The sequence below is a fragment of the Apium graveolens genome, chromosome 5 (genome assembly GCF_009905375.1).
Source record: "Apium graveolens cultivar Ventura chromosome 5, ASM990537v1, whole genome shotgun sequence".
NCBI classification, from domain to species: domain Eukaryota; kingdom Viridiplantae; phylum Streptophyta; class Magnoliopsida; order Apiales; family Apiaceae; genus Apium; species Apium graveolens.
Window position 1 is genome coordinate 306,111,703 of NC_133651.1, and position 22,248 is coordinate 306,133,950.

Sequence of the window (22,248 nt, forward strand, 5' to 3'; positions counted from 1 at the left end):
TTTTGGACTCGATGAGATTGCTTAACTGATAGCATTTTTCTATAGTGTGTCCCGTATCTTCATGGTAGTCACAATACCGAGAGCTTGGAGGACGACCCGGCTTCATCGGCCTCGGGGGTCGAAAGTCAGGTTCTGTCTTTAGAATTGCCAAGATTGTTGCTTTGTCGACTGTAAGCTTAGTAAACTCTTTATCTTTTTTGTCATGGGGCTGCCATCTTCTATCTGATACGGGCTGTCGCGGGTATTCTCGACCTCTCGGGCTTTGATATTTCTCTTTTCCAGTATCCCTATTCGGCGGTGAACATCGAGGAGATTTGGAGTCATATCTTCGAGACCTCAGAGTCCAAGGGCTTTGAGTTCTTGTCATGTCGTACTTGTAGCTAGAGCGTCGAGGAGATCTTATGCTTCCCACCGCTTCTTGGAGCGTCATCCGATGCTCGACAATCTGGAAAGCCGCGTGGAGAAGTTGAGGATGTTTTTCTATGAGTTCTTCTAGCAGAATGCCATGTCTGCTTCCATCAATGCCTGCTGCTAAATAGTTTACTGCCAAAGGTTCCTCCAGGTCTGTTATTTCAGATATAGCTTGACGAAAGCGTCCTAAATAGCTTCTCAAGGATTCGCTAGGTCTTTGACGCATCCTAATCAAAGATGCTGTGGTCTTGCCCCCTTTGTAGTTGCTTGAAAACCTCGTCTGAAATTTTGTTTTTAATGTAGTCCAGGAGTCGATCGACCTAGATGGGAGATTGTTATACCAACGTAAGGTTGTTCCTTGTAGACGTGTGGAGAAGAATTGGCAACGGGCGACTTCTGAGTGTCCGTAGAATGCCATTCGACCGTCGAAAGTATTGAGAAAGCCTAATGGGTCTGTTGATCCATCGAATTGGTCGAGCACCGGGGTTTTTAAAGTCCTGTCTATCTTAGCTTTTTCGATGCTTCGAGATAGGGGGCTTTCCACCGGGGCTTCAAATCTCGATTGCGTTTTAACTAGGTCGCGAAGTTGAGCCATATCTTCCTGCATCTAAAGAAACTCCTCTTGTGATATTGAGTCTGTTGACATCGACCCTTGCGGGGTACCGCCTGAGGAAACTGTCCTTGGGCGTCGAGGCTTGGAATATATAGATTATGTGGATACTTCCTCCTCATCATAGTAGTAATCTTCATCGTCCTCTAACAGCTCTACATATCCCATCTCTTCATCACTCCCTTCTTTAATTGATGTATGCTTCAACTCTTGTTGTAAACGATGGATTTCTTTTATTTTCTCTAACTTTGCTTTTAGTCTTTTAGTTTCAGCTTCTAACAACTTAAGTTCTTCATCTGAACCTTCCGTGCCCTATATTTCCTGCTCCCGTAAAAGTTTTTTCTGTCTCAATTTCTGCAAATGCAACCTAGCATCACTGAAGAGGACTTGTTTTCCTTTCTCTGTTAAAACACGGGAACGGGTGTCTTTAATGATCCTCATTTTACGCTTAACAGGTGGTTTCTGCATCTGAGAGCCTTCAGGTGGGGGATTATCCTCCACCGGAAACAGCCTTCTTGGCCTGAGGGTCGATGGTTCTTTTTCTTTTCCTGCTGGATTGATTTGCTCTGATTTTTGGACAGTTTGAATTTCTGCCGTGTTTCCGCATTTCTCTGGATCTTCTTCCTCAAGTATCATGTTGGAGTATCAAATTTCAGAGCTCCTTCTAGCGCCAAATGATGATCCTAATATTGAATCATATTTAAGTGAGGAACAACACTCTTTTATTGATACTATTTTTTCAACCATTTTCATGTAGGGCAGCTAGTCTCTATTTATAGGGAACCCTTAATAGGCTTTTCCCTTTACAATTGGGCCCCCATTGGGCCTCTTATTATAAGATTATATATTAAAGTCTCTATCTATGGTCCATCTTCCTCCTTTATTCTCGGGCCAACATATTCTTTTTATATTACACAACATTTGGGCTTTCATGAATATCTGATCCATAGACTTGCATATTAATGCAAAAATAGTAAAGATCGAAAAGTGATTATGTTTTTGAGAATTATGTTGCTGAGGATGACCTCAGTGGTAGCCTCAGATTAGAACATTTTCTAATACAAATGTAGGAGGGTAAATTTGTAAAATTAGAATAAAAAATTGATATTTACAAAACTGCTATTAAAAATGTATAAAAAACCTTATAATCTTGGGGAGTTGCCTGAGGTCATCTCAACCCATTTTTCTCTTAATTTTTTACATGTGCCCCTGACCATCTCACAATATTTTTCTCAAATTCTTCTCAGCCCGTTACCTAACCAAAATCTACCCAAAATTATCAACTGCTATAAGTTAAAACCACAACTTCGTTCATTTTCATGCAACATAATTTCACTAATTTATTTACGAGTTTAATACTCCTAAATATGTATTCACCTGACTCACATAAGTATGAATGAATTTTTAAAATGAATGCATTGGTATTTTTCTCATTAAAATATTTTAAAAAGAATTTGACTTCTTTAAGAGAAAGAATTCGAATACCAATTTCTGACCATCTGCCATGGTATACACGAGAATACAAATCAAAATTGTTCTAACAGATAGTCTAACCAAGACTAGTCTTTGTAAGAAAAAGCTAATTCTTGAAGACGAATGACAGTATTTATGTTCTCTGATACATATTGCTGCTATATAAAACTAAAAATAGCTATACTACTTGCTAAAGAAGCCACACACTTTCACTCCCTCTGTCTCAAATAACATCAATGGAAACTTCAGAGGAACTGAAGCTCTTAGGATTCTGGGTCAGCCCAACAGTTGCTCGTGTCGGGTGGGCTCTTGGGTTGAAAGGTATCAAAGATTATGTGTATGTAGAGGAAGATGTCATGTACAACAAGAGCCCTTTACTTCTGCAGCTCAACCCTGTTCACAAGAAAGTTCCTGTTCTTGTTCACCACGGCAAGCCCATAGCTGAGTCTGATGTTATTGTCAAGTACATAGATGAAACATGGAAAAATTATCCTTTGTTTTCTCAAGATCCTTATGAAAAAGCTAAAATCCTATCTTTTGCCAAGTTTGGAGATAAGGTAATGCTATCTAATGTTATCTATTTTTCTAACTTGATTTCGAGCTGAAGTTGTTTCATAGTTATTCAACTGCAAAAAGACCTTAAATTAAGTAGGTAAATGTTTCGGTAATGTTTGTTGTTAGCCTCACCCTGATATATAGAATCAACTGACCAATGAGCACTCAGTTAAGCGGTACCTCCCTCGCTCCTTGTATGAGATGTTGAGGATTCGAATCTTGTCAAAGACAGGATAGGCGCGTGAACGTCTTTAACTCCCAAAAAAAATTAAAATCAACTGTTTGTGACATTTTGTTTTGCGACTTGCTGTTAGCTTCACCATTTTTTTCCTCTCCGAAGTTAGAAACTAGCAAAATGATATATCCTTGCTTGTTTGCCATAGAGAATAATATTTTTTTGTTGGCATCATCAGCTAATTATGCTAGAGTAGGATATTTTCTGCGGATTATGTTTTGTTTGGTTGGTAGTAGTTTCTTTCTATTCCGACCAAATTCTTTTCCTTTCAACTAAATTGATCATAGGTGTTTATGATAATAAGTTACTTCTAAAATTCATAGAATAAGAAATTATTTCACTGACCAAGGTTACGGATTGTGCAATAGCTATTTGATGATTCTTTTACTGCTATGTGGAGCCGAGGGGAAGAGCAGGAGAAACTCGTGAAATCAACCATACAGGAGTTTGAGAAAATAGAGGAAGAAATCAAAGGAAGGAGATTCTTTGGAGGAGAATCAATCGGGTTTTTAGATATCGCATTGGGATGGATATCTTATTGGCTACCCATTTGGAAAGAAGTCGGCTCCATGAAGATTTTTGACTCGATTAAATTTCCTGCAACTGCTTTATGGGTGGAAAATTTTCTGAGCCAGCCAGTGATCAACGAGAAACTGCCACCGAAGGATAGGGCTGTCAAGTATTTTCAAGAGCGACATGCTATTCTAACATCAATCAAGTATGGGTAGTTTGCTAGCATTTTGTTATTTACAAGTGTTCTCCTTAAATAAATATAATGGAATGTTAACTTGTTAAGAGCATATGTATATTGTATGGTGGCCAAAAAATGCGTGACTGTAAAAAACTGAATGTTTCCGAGAAAATCCTGTAGAAGGATTTCAATGGTATAAGAATGTAAACTTTCTGAGTTTGTTATCGTCAGATTTTAAATATGCTAGTTATGTAAAAATGAAATGTTGGACCATCTGAAAATTCTCAGAGTAGTAGTTTAGAGAATTAATTAAAGTTTTGAGGAGGATTAAAACAGTATTGTTATCCTCATTCAGAGAAGATATGTGAGCAACTTGTTTTGATTGTGATTTTATTGCTAGAAGAGGGAGAGAGATGAATATTCAACTCTTTTATAATTTAGGGTAACTTTCTATTGGTTCGACTTGAGTTTTCGACAATTTTTTTATGATTGTTATTTAGTTCGAAGTTACTATATTGCATAGTCGATAGAAGCAGGCAGCAGCAAACATGATATATGCAGCAGAGCTAGCAAACACTGTTCATAAATTCCATTTACCAGTCATAACATAAAGAAGTGCTCTACTGATCAACGCCAAATGAACTCCGTTGGGGATTCTAGTTTGTTGTTCTCTACTTCTTGAGTATGGTGATTGAAATCTGAACTCTCTACCTTTAGGCAGTTTTGTATGCAGCCTTTTTTATCCAGTTACCGGAGATACATTTTTTTCTTGCTAGTTAAACACACTCACACACCTACCTGACTGAAAACAAGGTTTGAACTCTCGACATCCATTAAAAGGAGCGAGATACAACGAGAGGTTTTAGGTCCAGAGATCCATATTTCTTCTATATCTGTGTCATTTTACGACTTTTAATGAGAGTTTGGTTATCTGATGTTTTGCTGAGGGTTTGGTTGTCTAATATACCAGGAATTGAATCTCAATGACTAGATAAAATAATTAGTAATATTTGCTGAAATCCTTCAATTAAATTGCAGGTATGATTTGCAAGTTAACGTCAACTCTCGCCACTTTAAAAATAGCAAGGAGAATACAAATTGAACTTGTTCAACCAGATAGTATAAGTCTAAGTCTAACCTAGACTATTCTTTGTAAGAGAAAGCTAGTGCTTATCAACAATATAAATATATATACTCTCTGATACCCATACTCTCTCTCGGTCAAATAACATCAATGGAAAATTCAGAGGAACTGAAGCTCTTGGGATTCTGGGTCAGCCCATTCGTTGCTAGAGTCGAGTGGGTTCTTGGGTTGAAGGGTATCAAAGATTATGTGTACGTAGAAGAAGATGTTCTTTACAACAAGAGCCCTTTGCTTCTTCAGCTCAACCCGGTTCACAAGAAAGTTCCGGTTCTTGTTCACAAGGGGAAGCCCATAGCTGAGTCTGAAGTTATTGTCAAGTATATAGATGAAACATGGAAAAATTATCCTTTACTTCCTCAAGATCCTTATGAAAAAGCTAGAATCCTATCCTTTGCCAAGTTTGGAGATACGGTAAAACTAGATAAAAGTATCCATTAAAATTTTTAACACTTTCTGTAGATGCGAGGAAAAGAAACCAGGGACAACAGATAATGAATAAGCTCTTACCACTAGGTTATCCCATCACGCTTACTCTCTCTGTATATTAGTTGTATAGTCGCAAGCGAATAGTTAGTAATAGCATAGTATTATGCTTTTGTTACCATTCAGCCAGTTGTGCTAGACAAGAGTATATTTCTCTTGGTTCAATTTCTGTTTTAAAATGTTTTTGTGATTTTTCTTCACTTCGAACTGGTTATACTGCATAGTCTATAAATAGAACCAACTGCGTGTGACATTATGCTTTGCTACACGGTGTTAGTCTCACCACTTTTAGTTTTTGTCAAGTTCAGAGAGAAGGTACTTTTTATATTTATCTAATCTCCATTACTTTGTATTAGTTATATCCTCATAGTATTTAGATAAACTGACAAACTTTTACAGAACTGTTTGATAATTGCAATATGATATCCCTGCTGGTTGCCATAGAGAATAATATGTTCTTGTTAGCATAGCAGCTGTTGTGCTAGAGTAGGATATTTTCTGACATACGCAAAGTATGAATTATACAACTGACCACCTACCAATTGTGTAATAGTTGTATGCTGATGCTTTTAAAGCTATGTGGAGCCGAGGGGAAGAGCAGGAGAAAGTCGTGAAATCAACCATAGAGGAGCTTCAGAAAATAGAGGAAGAAATAAAAGGAAGGAAATTCTTTGGAGGAGAATCACTTGGGTATTTGGATATTGCATTGGGATGGATATCGTATTTGCTACCCATTTGGGAAGAAGTCGCCTTTATAAAGATTTTTGACCCGATTAAATTTCCTGGAATTGCTTTGTGGGCAGAAAATTTTCTGAGCCATCCAGTAATCAAGGAGAAACTGCCACCAAAGGATAGGGCTGTCGAGTATTTTCAAGAGCGACGTGCTTTTATAACATCGATCATCTATGGGTAGTTAGCTAGCATTGTGTTATTTAAAACTTACAAGTGCCCTCCTAAATAAATATAATAACTGTTAAGGGCATATGCGTATGCATGTGAGGTTGTATGACTGCATAAAACTGAAAATCTCTGCGAAAATCTTGTAAAGGATTAAAATAAGATGAGAATGTTAACTTTCTGAATTTAGTCTGTTATTTTTTTTAATGTTAAGTTTCTACTTTGAGTTCAGAAATTTTTCTGTATTTATAACTTCCTTTTTTCTTGATTTGCCCAACTAACTCCATTTTGATTTTAGTACGTTGCCTGATCGACGACCAAACTAACCGTGTTTAGGATTTTATTAAGCTGTTCTCGGCTCCCTGAGTTATAAATTCAAACATGGTGATTGAAATATGAAGTTCTGAACTCTCTATATCTTGGCACTTATATGCTGCCTAGTTTATCCAGTTACCAGAGATGCATGTTTTTTCTACATTTGTTTCATTTTACTACTTCTGCTAAGAGTTTGGTTGTCTATTGTACCAGGAATTGATTCTGGATGACCAGATGAAACTATAAATAAAATGTGTGGAAATACTTTCTAAATTGCAGGTCTGATTTACTATAAATATATATGTAGTAATATCTCTGACTCCCTCTCATAAGAAATGACAATGGAAAATTAAGAGCAGCTGAAGCTCTTATTTTGGTTTAACCCTATGGTTACTCGCGTAGAGTGGGCTTTTATGTTGAAGGAATGAAGGGTATTGCAGATTATGAATACGTTGTATGTGAACAAGAGCTCTTTGCTTTTTAGCTCAATCTGATTCCAAAAAAATACCGATTCTTGTTCACAAACGGAAAAGGCCATAGCCGAATCATTAGTTTTAGTTTTAGGGAGTCAAGGGAAAGCACATGAGAAACTTGTACATTTTTTGGAGGAGAATCAGCAGGGTTTTTAGATATTGCATTGCGATGTATACCTTATCGGCCTGACAGTGGCGGATGCAGGAAGGGGACTAATTTCGGATAAGATTTTAGTACGTTATTCTTGACTTCTTGAGTTTGAGCTGTGGTGGTTGGAACTTGGAAGCTGAGGTATCCGTCTCCAGGCAGGTATATTCTGCCTTGTTTATGCATTTCTACTACATTTTTCCCTTCTATGTGTGTCTCGTTTTACCATTTTTTATAATGCAGGATAAGATTGTACTTTGAAATGTGTGAATCTTTCAACTAATTTGCATATGCTATAATAGTTTTGCAAGTCAAGTCCCACCATTTAAAAAAATAGCAAAAGAATACAATTTGAAATCGTCCATGTATCAGGGACAAAAATAGTCAGGCAAGGCTATTATTTATACAACACTGATTGCTCTAAATAACTCACAATTAGTGTCTGCGACTGTGACTCTCTCTATCTCTCTATCTCTCTCTCCCCCCCCCCTCTCTCTCTCTATCTCTCTATCTCTCCCCCTCTCTCTCTCTCTCTCACAGAGAACTTAATGGAAAATGCAGAGGAGTTGAAGCTCTTGGGATTTTGGGTTAGCCCTTTCGTTCTCAGGGTAGAGTGGGCTCTTATGCTGAAGGGTATTACAGATTATGAATACGTCGATGAAGATATTTTACATAACAGAAGCTCTTTGCTTCTTGAGCTTAACCCTGTTCACAAAAAAGTTCCAGTTCTTATTCACAAAGGGAAGGCCATAGCCGAGTCATTAGTTATCGTGGAGTACATCGACGAAACTTGGAAAAATCACCCTTTGCTTCCTCAAGATCCTTATGAGAAAGCAAGGCTCCGATCATTTGCTATTTTTGCAGAAAAGGTAACTGTAACATCCATTTTAACTTTGATATTCATTGTTACTACTTCATATATGAAGGTGAGAATTGTAATTTTGTAATGATGACTCCTGATTGTCTGTGTAATAGCTAATATTCGATTCATATAATGCTTCGTGGAGCCAAGGAGAAGCGAAGGAGAAACTTGTGAAATCAATCATAGAGGCATTTGAAAAAATCGAGGAAGAAATAAAAGGGAAGACATTTTTCGGAGGAGAATCAGTGGGGTTCTTAGATATTGCATTGGGATGGATATCTCTTTGGCTACCAGTTTGGGAAGAAGTCGGCTCCTTTAAGATTCTCGACTCGATTAAATTTCCTGGAATTGCTTCATGGCTGCAAAATTTACGGAGTCAGCCTGTGATCAAAGAGAGATTGCCACCAAAGGAGAGAGCTGTTAAGTTCTACCAAGAGCGACGTATTGTGAGGATGGGTCTAGTTAACTAGCTAGGCTTGTGTTATTTGCAAGTGTTCTGGTTAAGTGGTTGTGAAATGTTGAAAGTTTATGTATGAATAAATGAAAAACACTATCAACGATCAAACGAACTCTGTTAGGAATATGTCGTTCTTGCCTTTTTGAGTTCTAAAGATACATGTTACTTCTATTTTGTGTCGTTCTACCAGTCAAGCTAAGAGTTTGGTTGTTTAATGTGCAAAGAAATGACTATAACTACATAAGATTGCAATCTTTCAACTAAATGGAAGTATGATTGCGAAACCAAATCGACGATTGGTTAATTCATTTAAATTTGCATAATAAGGTGAGTTATTCAATCAATAAATAGCAAAAACAACAGTATGTAGTCATACCAGAAGTATACAAACTGAAATCGTCCTCAGGCCAATAGTCATTTTTTTTTAATTGTATTTACATAAACTTTTTATATTCGGGTTGCTAACTCAACGAGTACTCGTAGAGTACTCGGCTTTTAAGTGCGGCTAGGATCTTTTACACATTTGGATGAAGCGAGGGATTCGTCCATACCACCGGTAAAGTTTGGAAGACCACGCCTGATCCTGAAAGGGAATGAATGGAAAAAATAGCATGTCGGATCAACGAAGAGTTCTGAGAATATTTCATTCTTTCCGAATCGGTACAAACCGTTGTGAGGCTACTATTTATTTGAGGAAAATTGAGCTCTAAACAACGGCAATCATTTATAGTAGTGTCTCGGTGACTCCCTATCAATAGAAATGACAATGGAAAATCCAGTGGAACTAAAGTTCTTGGGATTTTGGGTTGATATATGATTCATATACTGCTATGTTGAACCAAGAGCAAGGCAAGGGCCGGAGACGGATCCTCTGTTATCCGGCTCCTCTTAAATCTTTAATTTACTTAAATATATATATTCAAATTATATAGAAATTAAAAATGACCCCCTTAATTTTTGTAAAAAAAAATTCCCCCCTACTTAAAATTTTTTTAGACAAAATTTACAAGGGAATTTTTTTTTTTAAGAAATTATGAGTTACAAATTAAAAGAGAAGTTAGGAATAAATGACAAATAAAAATATGAATAGATAGTGAAATCCCTTTAACACCATTATTTTTGATTTTGATAGAGTTAATAATGAAGTTAATATTAAAACATCACAATAATGTAATATATAAAATCGTATTTTTGATTTTTAGTCAAACCGAACTCGAACATGTTTCGAACCGGCCTTAAGCTGAACATGCCAAATACTCCTATTGGGAAGAAGTCGAATACTTTAAGATTCTCGACCCGATAAAATTTCCTGGGCTTGTCACATGGGTGGAAAATTTTACAATTCAGCCTGTGATAAAGGAGAAATTGCCATCAAATGAGAGAGTTGTGAAGTTTCTGCTACATGCTTATGTCGGGAAAGTGGTACAGATTAAGTTTGATACATAAATAATCTTGTTGGAGCAATGTAATGCTATCGGTTATGTCATTTTTATTATTTGAAATCAAATATTAAAAATTTCAAACTTAAAGTAGTTCTATAGTTGGATGTAAATATGCATTCTTGGTTCTAAATTTGAAACTAAAGATGCATTTATGCATCTAACCAAATCATCATCCAACTACAAATGAGATGCATGTTTTTGTATTTTAAATAAAACTTAGGGCAAAGTGACAAAATTTAGGCAAATAAGAAAATATTTGATTTCAAAATGCATCTAGTATTGAAGTTGAAATTTTGTTTTAGCACCAAAAAAGACACTTTTTATGCCAAATTATAGTAATAACTATAATTATTATGCATCTTTCATTGGACTTGCTCTTACAAACGGTTTTCGACACTTAAGCATCTCCAATAGAGATTGTTAACAAAGTTGTCAAACTATGACAAATCATTAAATATATTGACCTTTCTTTAAGAGATGACCCTCTTATATTGGGAAACGTAGAGAATCCTTGATTTTATTATAGAATTTCATTAAATTCGTTGCTAATGTAGAATAATAATTATATTTAAATATAATAAAACGTTTAACAATTGAAATTTGAAAAAAAATAAGTGATTTTAAATTTGATTCTACTGTGTAATAATTTTGGATAAGTGTGAATTTACTGTGATTCTACTACAGAACCACTTTAAACTATTTCATCAAATTTCAATGATTTTTTAAATAAAAAATTTGTCCAACTTCGTTTTTAATTTGGTAATTAAAATTAGTAATTATATATGATGAAAATGAAATAAATTATGTATTTACATTTTTTAAATAATGGTTCTCATGGATCTGTATCTAAGAGAGCCTTCCACGGACTGCCACCCTAAATATATTATTTTTTAATTTTCTCTCACATCTATGTCACTCTTGGCAACACTTATTAAAATTTTGTTCCAATAGTTAAGCAACTTTAAAGGTTGCCCATGTGGTCCATCTATATTAATTTTATATTTAGTTCAATATAAAAATGGGTTGAGTAATATACACTTTATATGTTTTTTATGAATTTTTGCTAATTTAGGAAGTTGTCAAGGATTGTCAAATTTTTCAAATTATAATACATTATGTTTAGAGAAAAAGGAGTATCAAATTAACTTGATATAAACCATGTCTTTACATCAAGTTAAACGATATAGCTTATTTATTTAAAGTGATTCTCCGTTGTCCTTTGATAACGGCTCCTGGTCTTTCATTTATCAATTTTTTTACTTTCTTTTTATACATAATTACGTAAGCAATCTCCTTCTATATATTAAAGGGCAACCAAGTGCAAATTGAACCATTTTAATGCCTATAAAATTACAAGTTTATTTTTTTATTTTCAAAAATCACACAAACGACACCCATATATAGTTTAAGCAAAAATTAAGAAAAATTTATGTTTACACCAAGATTCGAACCTTGACCTTATATTGTTAGATTCATGTCACTACCATTATGCTGTAAATCTCATTGAATCCTCTTTAAAAATCTAATTAGCCATATCAACTCTTTCTATTATAATATTTTTCTATTATTTTAACTTTTGAGTAAATAAAATGTTGCATTATATTATTTATGTAACTCCCATTTTTTAGTTTCCATATTTAATTTATAATTATATCTCCTTCTATATATTAAAATTGAATCATTTTAATGACGTTAAAATTACAATTTTGCCCTTTTATGTTGGAAAATTTTAAAAAAAATGCGATTTCTCGCATAATTTTAGTTAAAATTAGGTATATTTTTGTATCTACTAAGAATCAAATCCAAAATCTCATAATCAAAGATTTCATATTACTACGATTGTGCTACATAACATCCTTACTTATTTTAAAGTATAATCTCAAGATAAGGGTTCAATTTATAATCTCAAGAGGGTGATTTCATATAATATAATTCTATATATTAAAATTGAACCTTCCTTCTCGCACAATTGATTTCCATAGTTTAATTTATAATTATATCTCCTTCTATATAATTTTATTGATCAATTTTTTATATTATAATATAATACACATTTTTTATTTTTCATTCATTTACATTATAAATTAATTTTAATATGATTTGATATTAAAAATATGAGATATTACCAATGTTTTTATATATTACGAATTATTAGACAATTTTTTAAAAAAAATATATACTAAAAAATACAAATTTAATATTTTTAATTATTCCCCGCATCACCGGGGGAATCCCCGTTCCGGCGGGGATAGATAGTGAAAAGAATTCTCGAGGGCGGGAACATATAGTTTACAATAAATATCTAATCTCAAAATTCTCGGTTTAAGTTAAAATCGAACTTTACGATAAAAAATAAGTTTTCACCACTTAAGTTATATAATACCGTTTTAATAGTATGTATGAAAATAAAAAGAAGTAAGACAATCCAGTAAAAAGTTAAAATAAATCATTTATTGTAATAAAAAAATATTTTTGTATAAATATAAATTTGTTCGAGATAATATTTTAATATATGAAGGTCCGTGCCTCGCACGGGTTTTTACGATAATTTTTTTTATATATATTCCAAAATAAAAATCATATATTTATGTGTGTAGAAGCACTTTAGTAAGTAAAATACCAAAATGCTTGTACATGTTAAAATAGGCTAAAAAAGGTTATACATAGTACTACAACTTGTTTCACCTCATATAAGCATATAAGCATGTAAGGTTAACGTGATTTTCCTTTTTCTCTTATACTGTATTTATCATGTTTAATATTGCTATAAATTTCTGAGAACGCATATCAAACATGTGCTATTATTAATATCGTTGATATTATCTTCATGACCTAATATTTTTTTATTTAGAAAGGCTCAGATAAATCTCAAAAACTTATTATTTAAGTCCTATATATTTATTTTATATCCGATATTGTAAAATAAGATAATTATCAATTTATTCATCGCATATTCGCATATGCCAAATCATCTAATACATCTGTTTTTTTCAAATCAATGCGTATTCCAAACTCATAGGCAACACGAAGACTAATGAGGCAGATGAAACTGCAATGAAACTGCACATCAGCCTAATATTATAGTAAATGAATAATATTTTTAGCTGGTATTTTGGACCAAAATTTAAGAAAGCGACCAGCAGAAGCAGGACTTGAAAATTGAAAATAAGGGATTTCGTTGACGAGAAATTTTAAAAGTTTGTTTTATTTACTGACTTTGCCACGGTAATTGCCTAATTGGGCTATGAACTGCCCACGTCGTCCTCAGCTCTAATTTTATATCTCACTCATTCTCGTGTACACAGAGCTCTCCTATGAATAACTGATAAGGTCGCATACATAATCAATGGCTTCATCTTCTTCAAGCTCTTTTATAATCTCAACTTCACTATGCAAAAACACTGACACTACTCGCATCTCATCTCTCCGTAGCATCACGCGCCCCTTGTACACTTCACAAAGGAAGCTATGTCCGTACACTTTTAGAAATATTAGCGTTAGTATTAGTGCAAAGTACGGGATAAATGAGGCTTTACAGTACAGAAAAGTCGGAGACTCTGACCTCGAAATCAGTGAAATCACTCTCGGCACTGTAAGTAGTTTTTCGAAACTTTAATCGCAGTTCTGAGTTCAGTTCTCGCTCACACGGCTTATTAGCATATAAGCTATACTAAAAAAAGTTGTAGTTATGCTTAGGTCTAATTGCAAGCGAGTGACGTGTAAATTATAATTAAAAACGTTAACAAGTAGTAATAACTTTAAGTACCTTGACATTGTACTTGAGAGAGTATTATTTACGACGAAATGTGTGTATTGTTAAATTCTAAAAGCTAAATCGTTTATTCGATATTGATGATTGCTTAATCTATCTAGTAAATGCTAGTATACATTACTGAGAAGTTACTGTAATTTTAATCACTTCTCATTTCTCAGTTATTTAATGTTTTAGATGACATTCGGGGAGCAGAACACCGAGAAAGAGGCTCATGAAATGCTTTCCTACTCATTTGAGCAAGGAATTAATGCTATAGATACTGCTGAGGCTGTGAGTTTTTTGTTTTTCTTGATAACTAATTTCAGTAAACTTGTTGCTGCTACTGCATTTTGTTCAATTTCTTTTTTTTCCCTTATAAGTTAAAGTTTTTTCATGCATGATTAAGCAATTCCACTATGTAATATTATTAATTCTCTTTAATGCCGAAAGTATCCAATACCGATGAAGAAGGAGACGCAAGGAAGTACTGATCGTTATATTGGTAACTGGATGAAGTCTCAACCTCGTGACAAGGTGTGTTAAGCTATATTCAGAAATCAGAACTATATCCACTTGTTTATCCCCTCCTCTGGTATCTTGCACATAGCTTCCATGTTAAATCTGTAATGTCCTCGAATATTTCAATTCTCTTAAAATTCTAGATAGCAATCTGGATAATTCTGACAAGTGCTTGAACAATTTCGGCCAGTTCTTAAAGTATTACTCCCTCTGTTTTTTATCATATAACACTTTGAATTTTGCACACATTTCAATGTGCTTTGAATCCGTTGTTTGAAATTTTATTTTTGCGAATTGAAATATTTGTTGTCTTTATTTACAAAAGAATAAATTACAAAACAATATTTCTAACTACACGGTCAAAGCACATTGAAATGTGTGCAAAAGTCAAAGACTCAAAGCGTCATATAATAAAAGCAGAGGGAGTATCAATGTGTCTGTAGTACAATCAAAATGTACGGATGTTCTTTTATAGTAGTGTCCTTAGATATCTTAATTCTTTTTAATTGTGTATAGTAATATACTGCAGCTTGATGCTTCATTAATTATGACTTTGTTATTAATTATGACTAGATTATTTTGGCCACTAAAGTGTGTGGATATTCAGAGCGATCAAGTTACATACGTGACAATGCAAAGGTTTGCAGGGTCGATGCTGAAAATGTCAAAGAAAGTGTTGAGAAAAGTTTAAAACGTCTCAATACTGATTACATTGATTTGTTGCAAATACATTGGTAAGTTTTATGCAGTATAGTTGCTTCAGAATCTATAATGTAGATCCTCAATCCTGATAATGAAATTTTTGTCCCATAAACTTCAAATAACTTGAAACTGACAACAAACAGGAGTTGTTATATGGCAAAAAAATAGTATATTTATTTAAGAAAATAAAAGTATTAGGTCAATTCTGATCCTAATATATTTAATCCATCTACAAAAGTGAAAACATATCCACCTTCATGTTTGCAGATTTGAAACAGTGGCAATGCCAGGAGAGACTATGAGGTTAATTTAGTTAAAACTTAGAAGTTTCAACGTTCCATTATCAACTCCTGTTTGTTTACTAATCTTTAACTTGATACTGTTATTAAATGTTGCGATCTCCTCTTCGACCACTACACTATGGAATCTAGAAGGAGAGATTACTTACTAAGAGCCCCTTCAATAATATGATCGTTTCAATAAAGAGTAGTATATGATATGTGGCTCTGTGCCAGGGTTTTTTACTCCTTAACAATTTTTTTTAATTAAACAGTAAATAACCGGATAAGCAGAACACTTTGGCCTTTTTATCCCTGATAGAATACTGAAAATTTTTATAGTGTAGTTTGATTTGGACAATAGGACACAACTAAGCTCATGTAACTGAAAATTGGTGCAAGTGATTCCAATATATCGGTTTAGCATTGAAACAAGAAATGATGAAAAAAAATAGAGAGAGGATGCATTAGGACTGTTTATGCCTTTATGGCACAATATCTATGTTTGTGAACCCCCCCCCCCAACAGCAAAACGCCGTTTAAATGAGTTTGAGTATATCAAGGTGTATTTATTTTTTTACTGAATGATTTTAAGTATATAGCCTTTCTTGAGAGAAATTTCAGTATTTAGTTAGCCTTATGGACAAGTTCTCTATCCTAAATTCATATATTTTTAGTTTCTGGAAAACCAATGTATGAAGCACTTTTGTTTTTACTCTCTAGGGTTTTGTTCCCCAGGTTAATTCTTTACTGTTTCGCTATAGGCCAGATCGCTATGTGGCATTATTTGGTGAATTTTTTTATGACCCTCTTAAGTGGAGGCCAAGTATACCGTTTGTTGAGCAGCTCTTGGCATTTAAGGAGCTGATTGATGAAGGGAAGGTAACACTGTTTAAATTTGCATCCAGTTCTACATTTCTACCATAATGTTTTTGCAAGTTCATTGTATTATATAGCAAGCACTATAGTGTAGATTTATAGGAGAAACAAGTTAAACATTAAGATCTTACAAAACAAAGGAGCAAATATTGACTTGAATTATATGATTTCCGAGAATATTTTGGATGAAGATCGAAGAATCGAGAAAATAAACATATTGATTTCATATTTATTTAGAGATAAATGCAGGTATGTAATCAGTTTAGGTGATATATAACATTGAGATTGAATATCAGGATAGATAACTTTTAAGATTTTTCCTTTGGGTGTCTTAAAATTTATAAGCATGAGAGTTTATTTCATTAATTAGGCTGTCACTCTAGTGCTCTTGTATAAGGAGATTTTTAATTGTTGGCGGGGCTACATAAGGGCTAGTGGGGTCAATAGTCCCCACTAGGATTGAAAAGTTACTTAATAGTACTTGATAAAAAAGATAAAAAGTTAGCCCCCACAATTAGAATTTCCTGGCTCTGCCACTGCATAACTTTGACTAGAATCTGTTCAACTGCGCCTTCTGAAGGTTTGCAGCCCGACTTGTCGTATCCTATTTTCCCGGGATTTCAGACTTCTCTATATTTCTTTTCCCTTGTCCTTTATCAGATGGCACTCTCTTGTATCAAATAACGGTAAAAACACACATCGTGATAGATGGCCATGTGCAACAGGATTTTATGCTTGGAGCTGAACTTAATTCTTTTCTGATGGTGTTAGCGTGATAAAATTTTGATATATAAAAGAATCTACTTGCATAAGTCATTTTAACAACTTTTCATTGGGAAAGGTACGCTTTGTGTTCATTTTAGAGAAAAGTGTTGGGCTAAGGATTACTTAGTGGCTTGGTGCTGTCAGCATAGCTACGTAGGAGAAAAGATGTTTGTTAAATACTTTTCCACCAAAAAAAAATCCAATATTAACACATTAATCATTATTAATAAATTCTAAAAATAAACATATTAAATACTTTACCTCATTTTATAATCTAATCTACTTCAATATATGTTCTAGTGAAACAAGTACCTAAAATGAGATAAAAGAAAATAAAGTAATTCTATTACTACTAAAATATGAAAAGAAATAGTTACCAACTGTCCAACTTACCATCACGGTAATGTACAGTTTCAAATATTTGCTAATTATTGGTTCTCTGCTTTAGACGTAGTACCTACGGTATTGACATAGTAAGTGTGCAACTTTATTTAGGTGCGCTACATAGGTGTATCAAATGAAACTTCTTATGGAGTGATGGAGTTTGTTCATGCTGCAAAAATTGGAGGACTACCAAAGATTGTCAGTATCCAAAACAGCTACAGCCTGCTTGTGAGATGTAAATTTGAAGGTATTTTGCCTAGAAGTTTATTAACAGAGTTGTTACATATAGAATGTATTGAACTTAAATATTGTCAAAGCACATCTGTTTTAAGCTAAACGCATAGTAGCAAATCACGTTTATCTTAATATTCAAAATGGCTCCAACTTGCTTGTTGACCGAGGATTTTCTTGGCGTTGTCACATGTAAGAAATTTCGTAGTATATGTGTACTGATTATCACCAAAACCTTGATCAGTAGGAGTTGCTGGAAAGTGTGGCGCCACCCCAAACTCCAGCGCTTTAATAAAAATAAGAAAAATATTAGATTGCCTTGTATTTTAATTTAAAAGGAAAACATCGAACACAATTTGAGTATATGTGAAATTCTTTTGACTCCTTTGATAGAAGTAATGGTATTTCTAAAAAGTGTTTCAATTTACACATAGAAATTAGATTAAATTTATAAATATGTATAGTTACGAAACATAGATAATATAAAAATTACACAATTGGGTGTATAAACTCAAATGATTTTCACCCCCTCAGCCTATAAATCTTGGCCCTTTCCATGTCTGCTATATCAATACCTCTAGCCTTTCAGGACTACGCATATAATATGTTAGTTTATAAACAGCCATAATTGAAGTTATATATGCTACCCAACATGGATTAGTGAGTCATTTTAGAGGACTACCAACCTTCAAGGCGAGTAAACTTTTTGAGATATGCCAGCTTGACCGAGAATTTGTTCATATAAATTATTTATATTCTGCTTCTCAAGGAATGAACGTTTTGTGTACATCGTTTAAGTTTAATTCAGCCTCTGCTGGAAGCTTATTTGAGAATGTACATGAAGACCTGATTTTAAGCTCAATATTATTAACCTTGGATCCCAAAACTTATAAATTACTTTGCAAAAATCTGGTGTCGTTAACTTTTTACATAATCAAATTTTATTTAATTTAATCAATATTGGTGCTGCAACAAGAAAGAGTAAATTCTATGCTCTCGGAAACTTGGGATTGGGATACTGTATATGCAGGAGTTCCTGAATGAAAGAGAAATGTACTAAAGCAAATTAATTGACAACAAGAAGATTTATGAATCTCAATGATTGTTTGCAGCTGACCTTGTTGAAGTGTGCCACCCTAATAATTGCAATGTTGGCTTACTCTGTTATTCCCCACTGGCTGGTGGCGCATTGTCTGGCAAGTATCTAGATTTGAATTCTGAAGCTTCAAAGAAAGGAAGGATGAACCTCTTTCCTGGATACATGGAAAGATATAACAAATCCATCGCAATGGTATGATTTTGCACAACTGCAGTCGATACAAGAGATTGCATATTTACTTGCAAATAAAAAAAATATACAAAAGGTTGCATATCTCTTGTATCAGCTAAATATGCCTTTTCTGTTTCTTTTTACTGTATTTGCAAACATTGAAAATTGTCAGTTGGAGTATTGCATATTACGCAAACCTTTTTAAACAAAACTGTTTGATATTGACCAGCTTTTATACCTCAGTCATTCAACCCACATATATAGGTTGCTCATCACCATATGCACCTCAAGGCTCCAAATATCATTAAGCAACTCGCATTGTATTAGAAGCTTAAGCTGATAGGTAGAGCAATTTTGTCAACAGATTCTTCATGATCAATTATTTTACATTGGTAGCCATGAAATCTTAGTTCTTAATTAGTTAATGCTGATCTAACTTGCTCTTGAATGATTCTGATTCTTTATCTGGATTCTAACAAATTTATAATTTTATGTTGTCCTGTAAATTCATCATTTACATGATGCAGGTTGATTGATATAGTGCATCACTCATATGAATTATGTATTATGTATTATGTATCATCTCTCAAATTACACTTTAATATGCAAGGTATGTTAAATTTGTACAGAAAATTGCCTGGCATGATAAGTTGCTTATTTGATGTTTAGGAAGCTACAGCAAAATATATTGAAATGGCAAAGAAACATGGGCTTACACCAGTTCAGTTAGCACTTGGATTTGCACGCGACCGTCCGTTTATGACAAGTTCAATCATAGGTGCAACCTCTCTCGAGCAATTGAAGGAAGACATTGATGCTTTTTTTACGGTGGAACGGCCTTTGCCAGCAGAAGTCATGGCAGATATTGAGGAAATTTTCAAGAGATACAAAGATCCAGCAATCCTGTAGAGGGGACTGTGACCTACATGACTTCTCCTTTTTACTAAAGCTTAGCTCCTTTTCTGCTGATCGTTCATAAGTTGTATCTGTCGCATTTTTCCAAAATTTACGATTTTTTGAATCATTGATGGACTAGAGAATTGAAGAGCAATGACCGAGACAAATTCAAAATCTGCTTTCCTCAAAAACTATAGTTTCGTTTATTTTGATGAAAAATAGGTCGTACATCTCACTGATACTTTGTGGCCGTGGCGCCGTGCACTGTATTCGAATAAGTTACCAGCTAACCTGTATGATATGGTACACATGTAAGAACATAATTTTAGTCCAATGTCCAACTTGCTCAATGTCCAACTTGCTCTTATTTAGTTACTATTTCTGCCATTGTTTTGTTTTATACAGGCTAATGTTGATAAATTAAAGCTCATAGGAACCTGACCTTTCATCCATTTTTACAACCATACTGCTGAACCGAGCCCTGATTTTTTATTTTCTTTACAACCTATAAGCATTTTGGGAATAAATTGAAATGATATCAAATTTGGAAAACGTTAGATTACATTTTTGGATAACATATCTCATTAAATAAAATTGAAGATTCTGGTGTTACAGTTTCTTTTTCTGATCATAAATTGTCAATTTCAGTTACAATAACTTTTTCAAACTACATCCAAGATTCCTACAAATTTTAATCAAATGGGAAATTACTAAATTCAAGATATATTCCTCCAACATCTTAAGATTTAGAGCGACCAGATGTAATTTGACAGCCAACCATGAGAATAACAATTGTTTCAGTCATCCTGATGTTTCTCATTGTATTCACATCAGCCTCTATCAGAAATTCTCCAAGCAAAGTAAAAATCTACGTGATGAATGCCCTGCCACCGAACTCCGATCCATTGATAGTCCATTGCGAATCGATGGGAGGCGATTTCTCGCTATCCGGTGGAAGATCATTCTCTTGGCGATTCAGTCCGGGATACTTTGCAACGACATTTTATTGCGAATTCTGGTGGAACTCGAAGATTCGAAACGTCAAGGTTTTCAGTTACTTGGAGCCTCATCAATGTGAAACATTGGAGCCTAAATACTCCAATATATGTTACTGGCAAGCAAGGGAAGATGGGATTTATTTCAATAACAAGAATGATCCAATTTTCGCAAGTTCATGGCAGAACAAGTTTCCGTGGTGAATGGTAATTGCGCAAAGTATTGTAGTACGTTGATGATGTGTGATTTATTTTGAATAATCTTGTCAACACGCATCAGGCCTTGGCATCGTGAAATTCAGACTTTTGCATTTTTCTTTTTTAATATTTGATGCTATGAAAAAAATTGACGATAACAACCAAACATAGCACTGTGATTTTGCAATGTGCAAATATGTTTTTTTGTTTTTAATTCTACTTTGATGAGCCTACCGAGAATCCCATATATTGTTACTATTAGAGTAACTAAATAATAATTAAGGAATTTCTAGAATAAAAATCATAAAATTGTAAAAATTATTTCTTAATTTAGGATTATTTTTTTGTCAACGTCAATATCTTCTTTACTCTTAAATCTTCGAAAATTTTATAAACATATATTGGTGGTAAAATATTAAAATATACAAGTAAAATTAGGGATAACAAACTAATCCAATTTGACAGATATCCAATCCGAAATTTGAAGTTTTAAATTTACCGAACCCGAAACCTGATAGAAATCGGATACATAAATAATATATAATATTTACATGTTTTATTATATAATATTTTACACGTAAAACGTATAATTTACATATTTCTTTTTTATTATTTGGGTAATAATGGATTAATGTCAACATTTATTTAGTGAATAATAACTATTTTTCAATGTTAAATTTTTTGTTAAATTTTTTAATTTAAATTTACTTTTTATATATTTATAGAAAAGATTCATCTGTGATAGAACACTAAATATAATTTAATTAACTAATCTTAACTTTCAATTAGCCTCTTAATCCGTACAATATAATGCGTTTGAATATTTATTACATTCATACTTTTCAATTTTGATTATTATATAAATATAATTAATGATATTCATCAATAAAAAATATTTGAATATGAATTTTACAATATCCAATTCAAACTCGGTCCGTTGCCACCAGTAAATCTCACTATTACAGACCCTGCGGACCTCGAAATGGAATTTTAGTCACAATAATCATTTCAAAAAGAATGCAGTTAGGTTGGGCGAGGCCTTCATCCAATCTAAATTAGTTATTCTTTTTATCCTTTACGCGTATTATAAGGTGATTGGATCGTATATTTTTTTTGATTATTTTAGAAATTTTCTTTTGTGAATAAAAATTTTAATTTTAATTTTTTAATCCCAAAAAAA

At 33.5% G+C, this 22,248-nt stretch overlaps 3 protein-coding genes across 6 annotated transcripts; all 3 read left to right on the forward strand.

Annotated features, from left to right (window-relative positions):
- Window positions 1–2,532: 2,532 nt before the first annotated feature.
- On the forward strand, window positions 2,533–6,717 carry LOC141659330 (glutathione S-transferase U7-like). Of its 3 annotated transcripts, XM_074466137.1 has the most exons (3): window positions 2,533–3,051; window positions 3,653–4,002; window positions 6,156–6,357. In XM_074466137.1, the coding sequence occupies exons 1-3, from the start codon at window positions 2,731–2,733 to the stop codon at window positions 6,214–6,216; spliced, it is 732 nt and encodes a 243-aa protein (XP_074322238.1). In that variant the 5' UTR covers window positions 2,533–2,730; the 3' UTR covers window positions 6,217–6,357. The 3 variants fall into 3 exon arrangements, with proteins under 3 accessions (XP_074322238.1, XP_074322241.1, XP_074322240.1); XM_074466140.1 differs by lacking the exon at window positions 3,653–4,002 and having other exon boundaries at window positions 2,541–3,051; window positions 6,156–6,717; XM_074466139.1 differs by lacking the exons at window positions 2,533–3,051; window positions 3,653–4,002 and adding an exon at window positions 5,118–5,530 and having other exon boundaries at window positions 6,156–6,684.
- A 443-nt stretch (window positions 6,718–7,160) lies between these two features.
- LOC141659331 (glutathione S-transferase U8-like) lies at window positions 7,161–8,925 on the forward strand. 2 transcript variants are annotated; one of them, XM_074466141.1, is made up of 3 exons: window positions 7,161–7,597; window positions 7,976–8,304; window positions 8,411–8,925. In XM_074466141.1, exons 2-3 carry the CDS (start codon window positions 7,984–7,986, stop codon window positions 8,765–8,767), a joined length of 678 nt encoding a protein of 225 aa, XP_074322242.1. In that variant the 5' UTR covers window positions 7,161–7,597; window positions 7,976–7,983; the 3' UTR covers window positions 8,768–8,925. The 2 variants fall into 2 exon arrangements, with proteins under 2 accessions (XP_074322242.1, XP_074322243.1); XM_074466142.1 differs by having other exon boundaries at window positions 7,165–7,597; window positions 7,997–8,304.
- A 4,524-nt stretch (window positions 8,926–13,449) lies between these two features.
- Window positions 13,450–20,225, forward strand: LOC141659332 (uncharacterized). Its single transcript, XM_074466143.1, has 8 exons — window positions 13,450–13,788; window positions 14,146–14,241; window positions 14,401–14,484; window positions 15,043–15,203; window positions 16,214–16,331; window positions 17,589–17,724; window positions 18,821–18,999; window positions 19,648–20,225. Exons 1-8 carry the CDS (start codon window positions 13,543–13,545, stop codon window positions 19,885–19,887), a joined length of 1,260 nt encoding a protein of 419 aa, XP_074322244.1. The 5' UTR covers window positions 13,450–13,542; the 3' UTR covers window positions 19,888–20,225.
- Window positions 20,226–22,248: the final 2,023 nt, after the last annotated feature.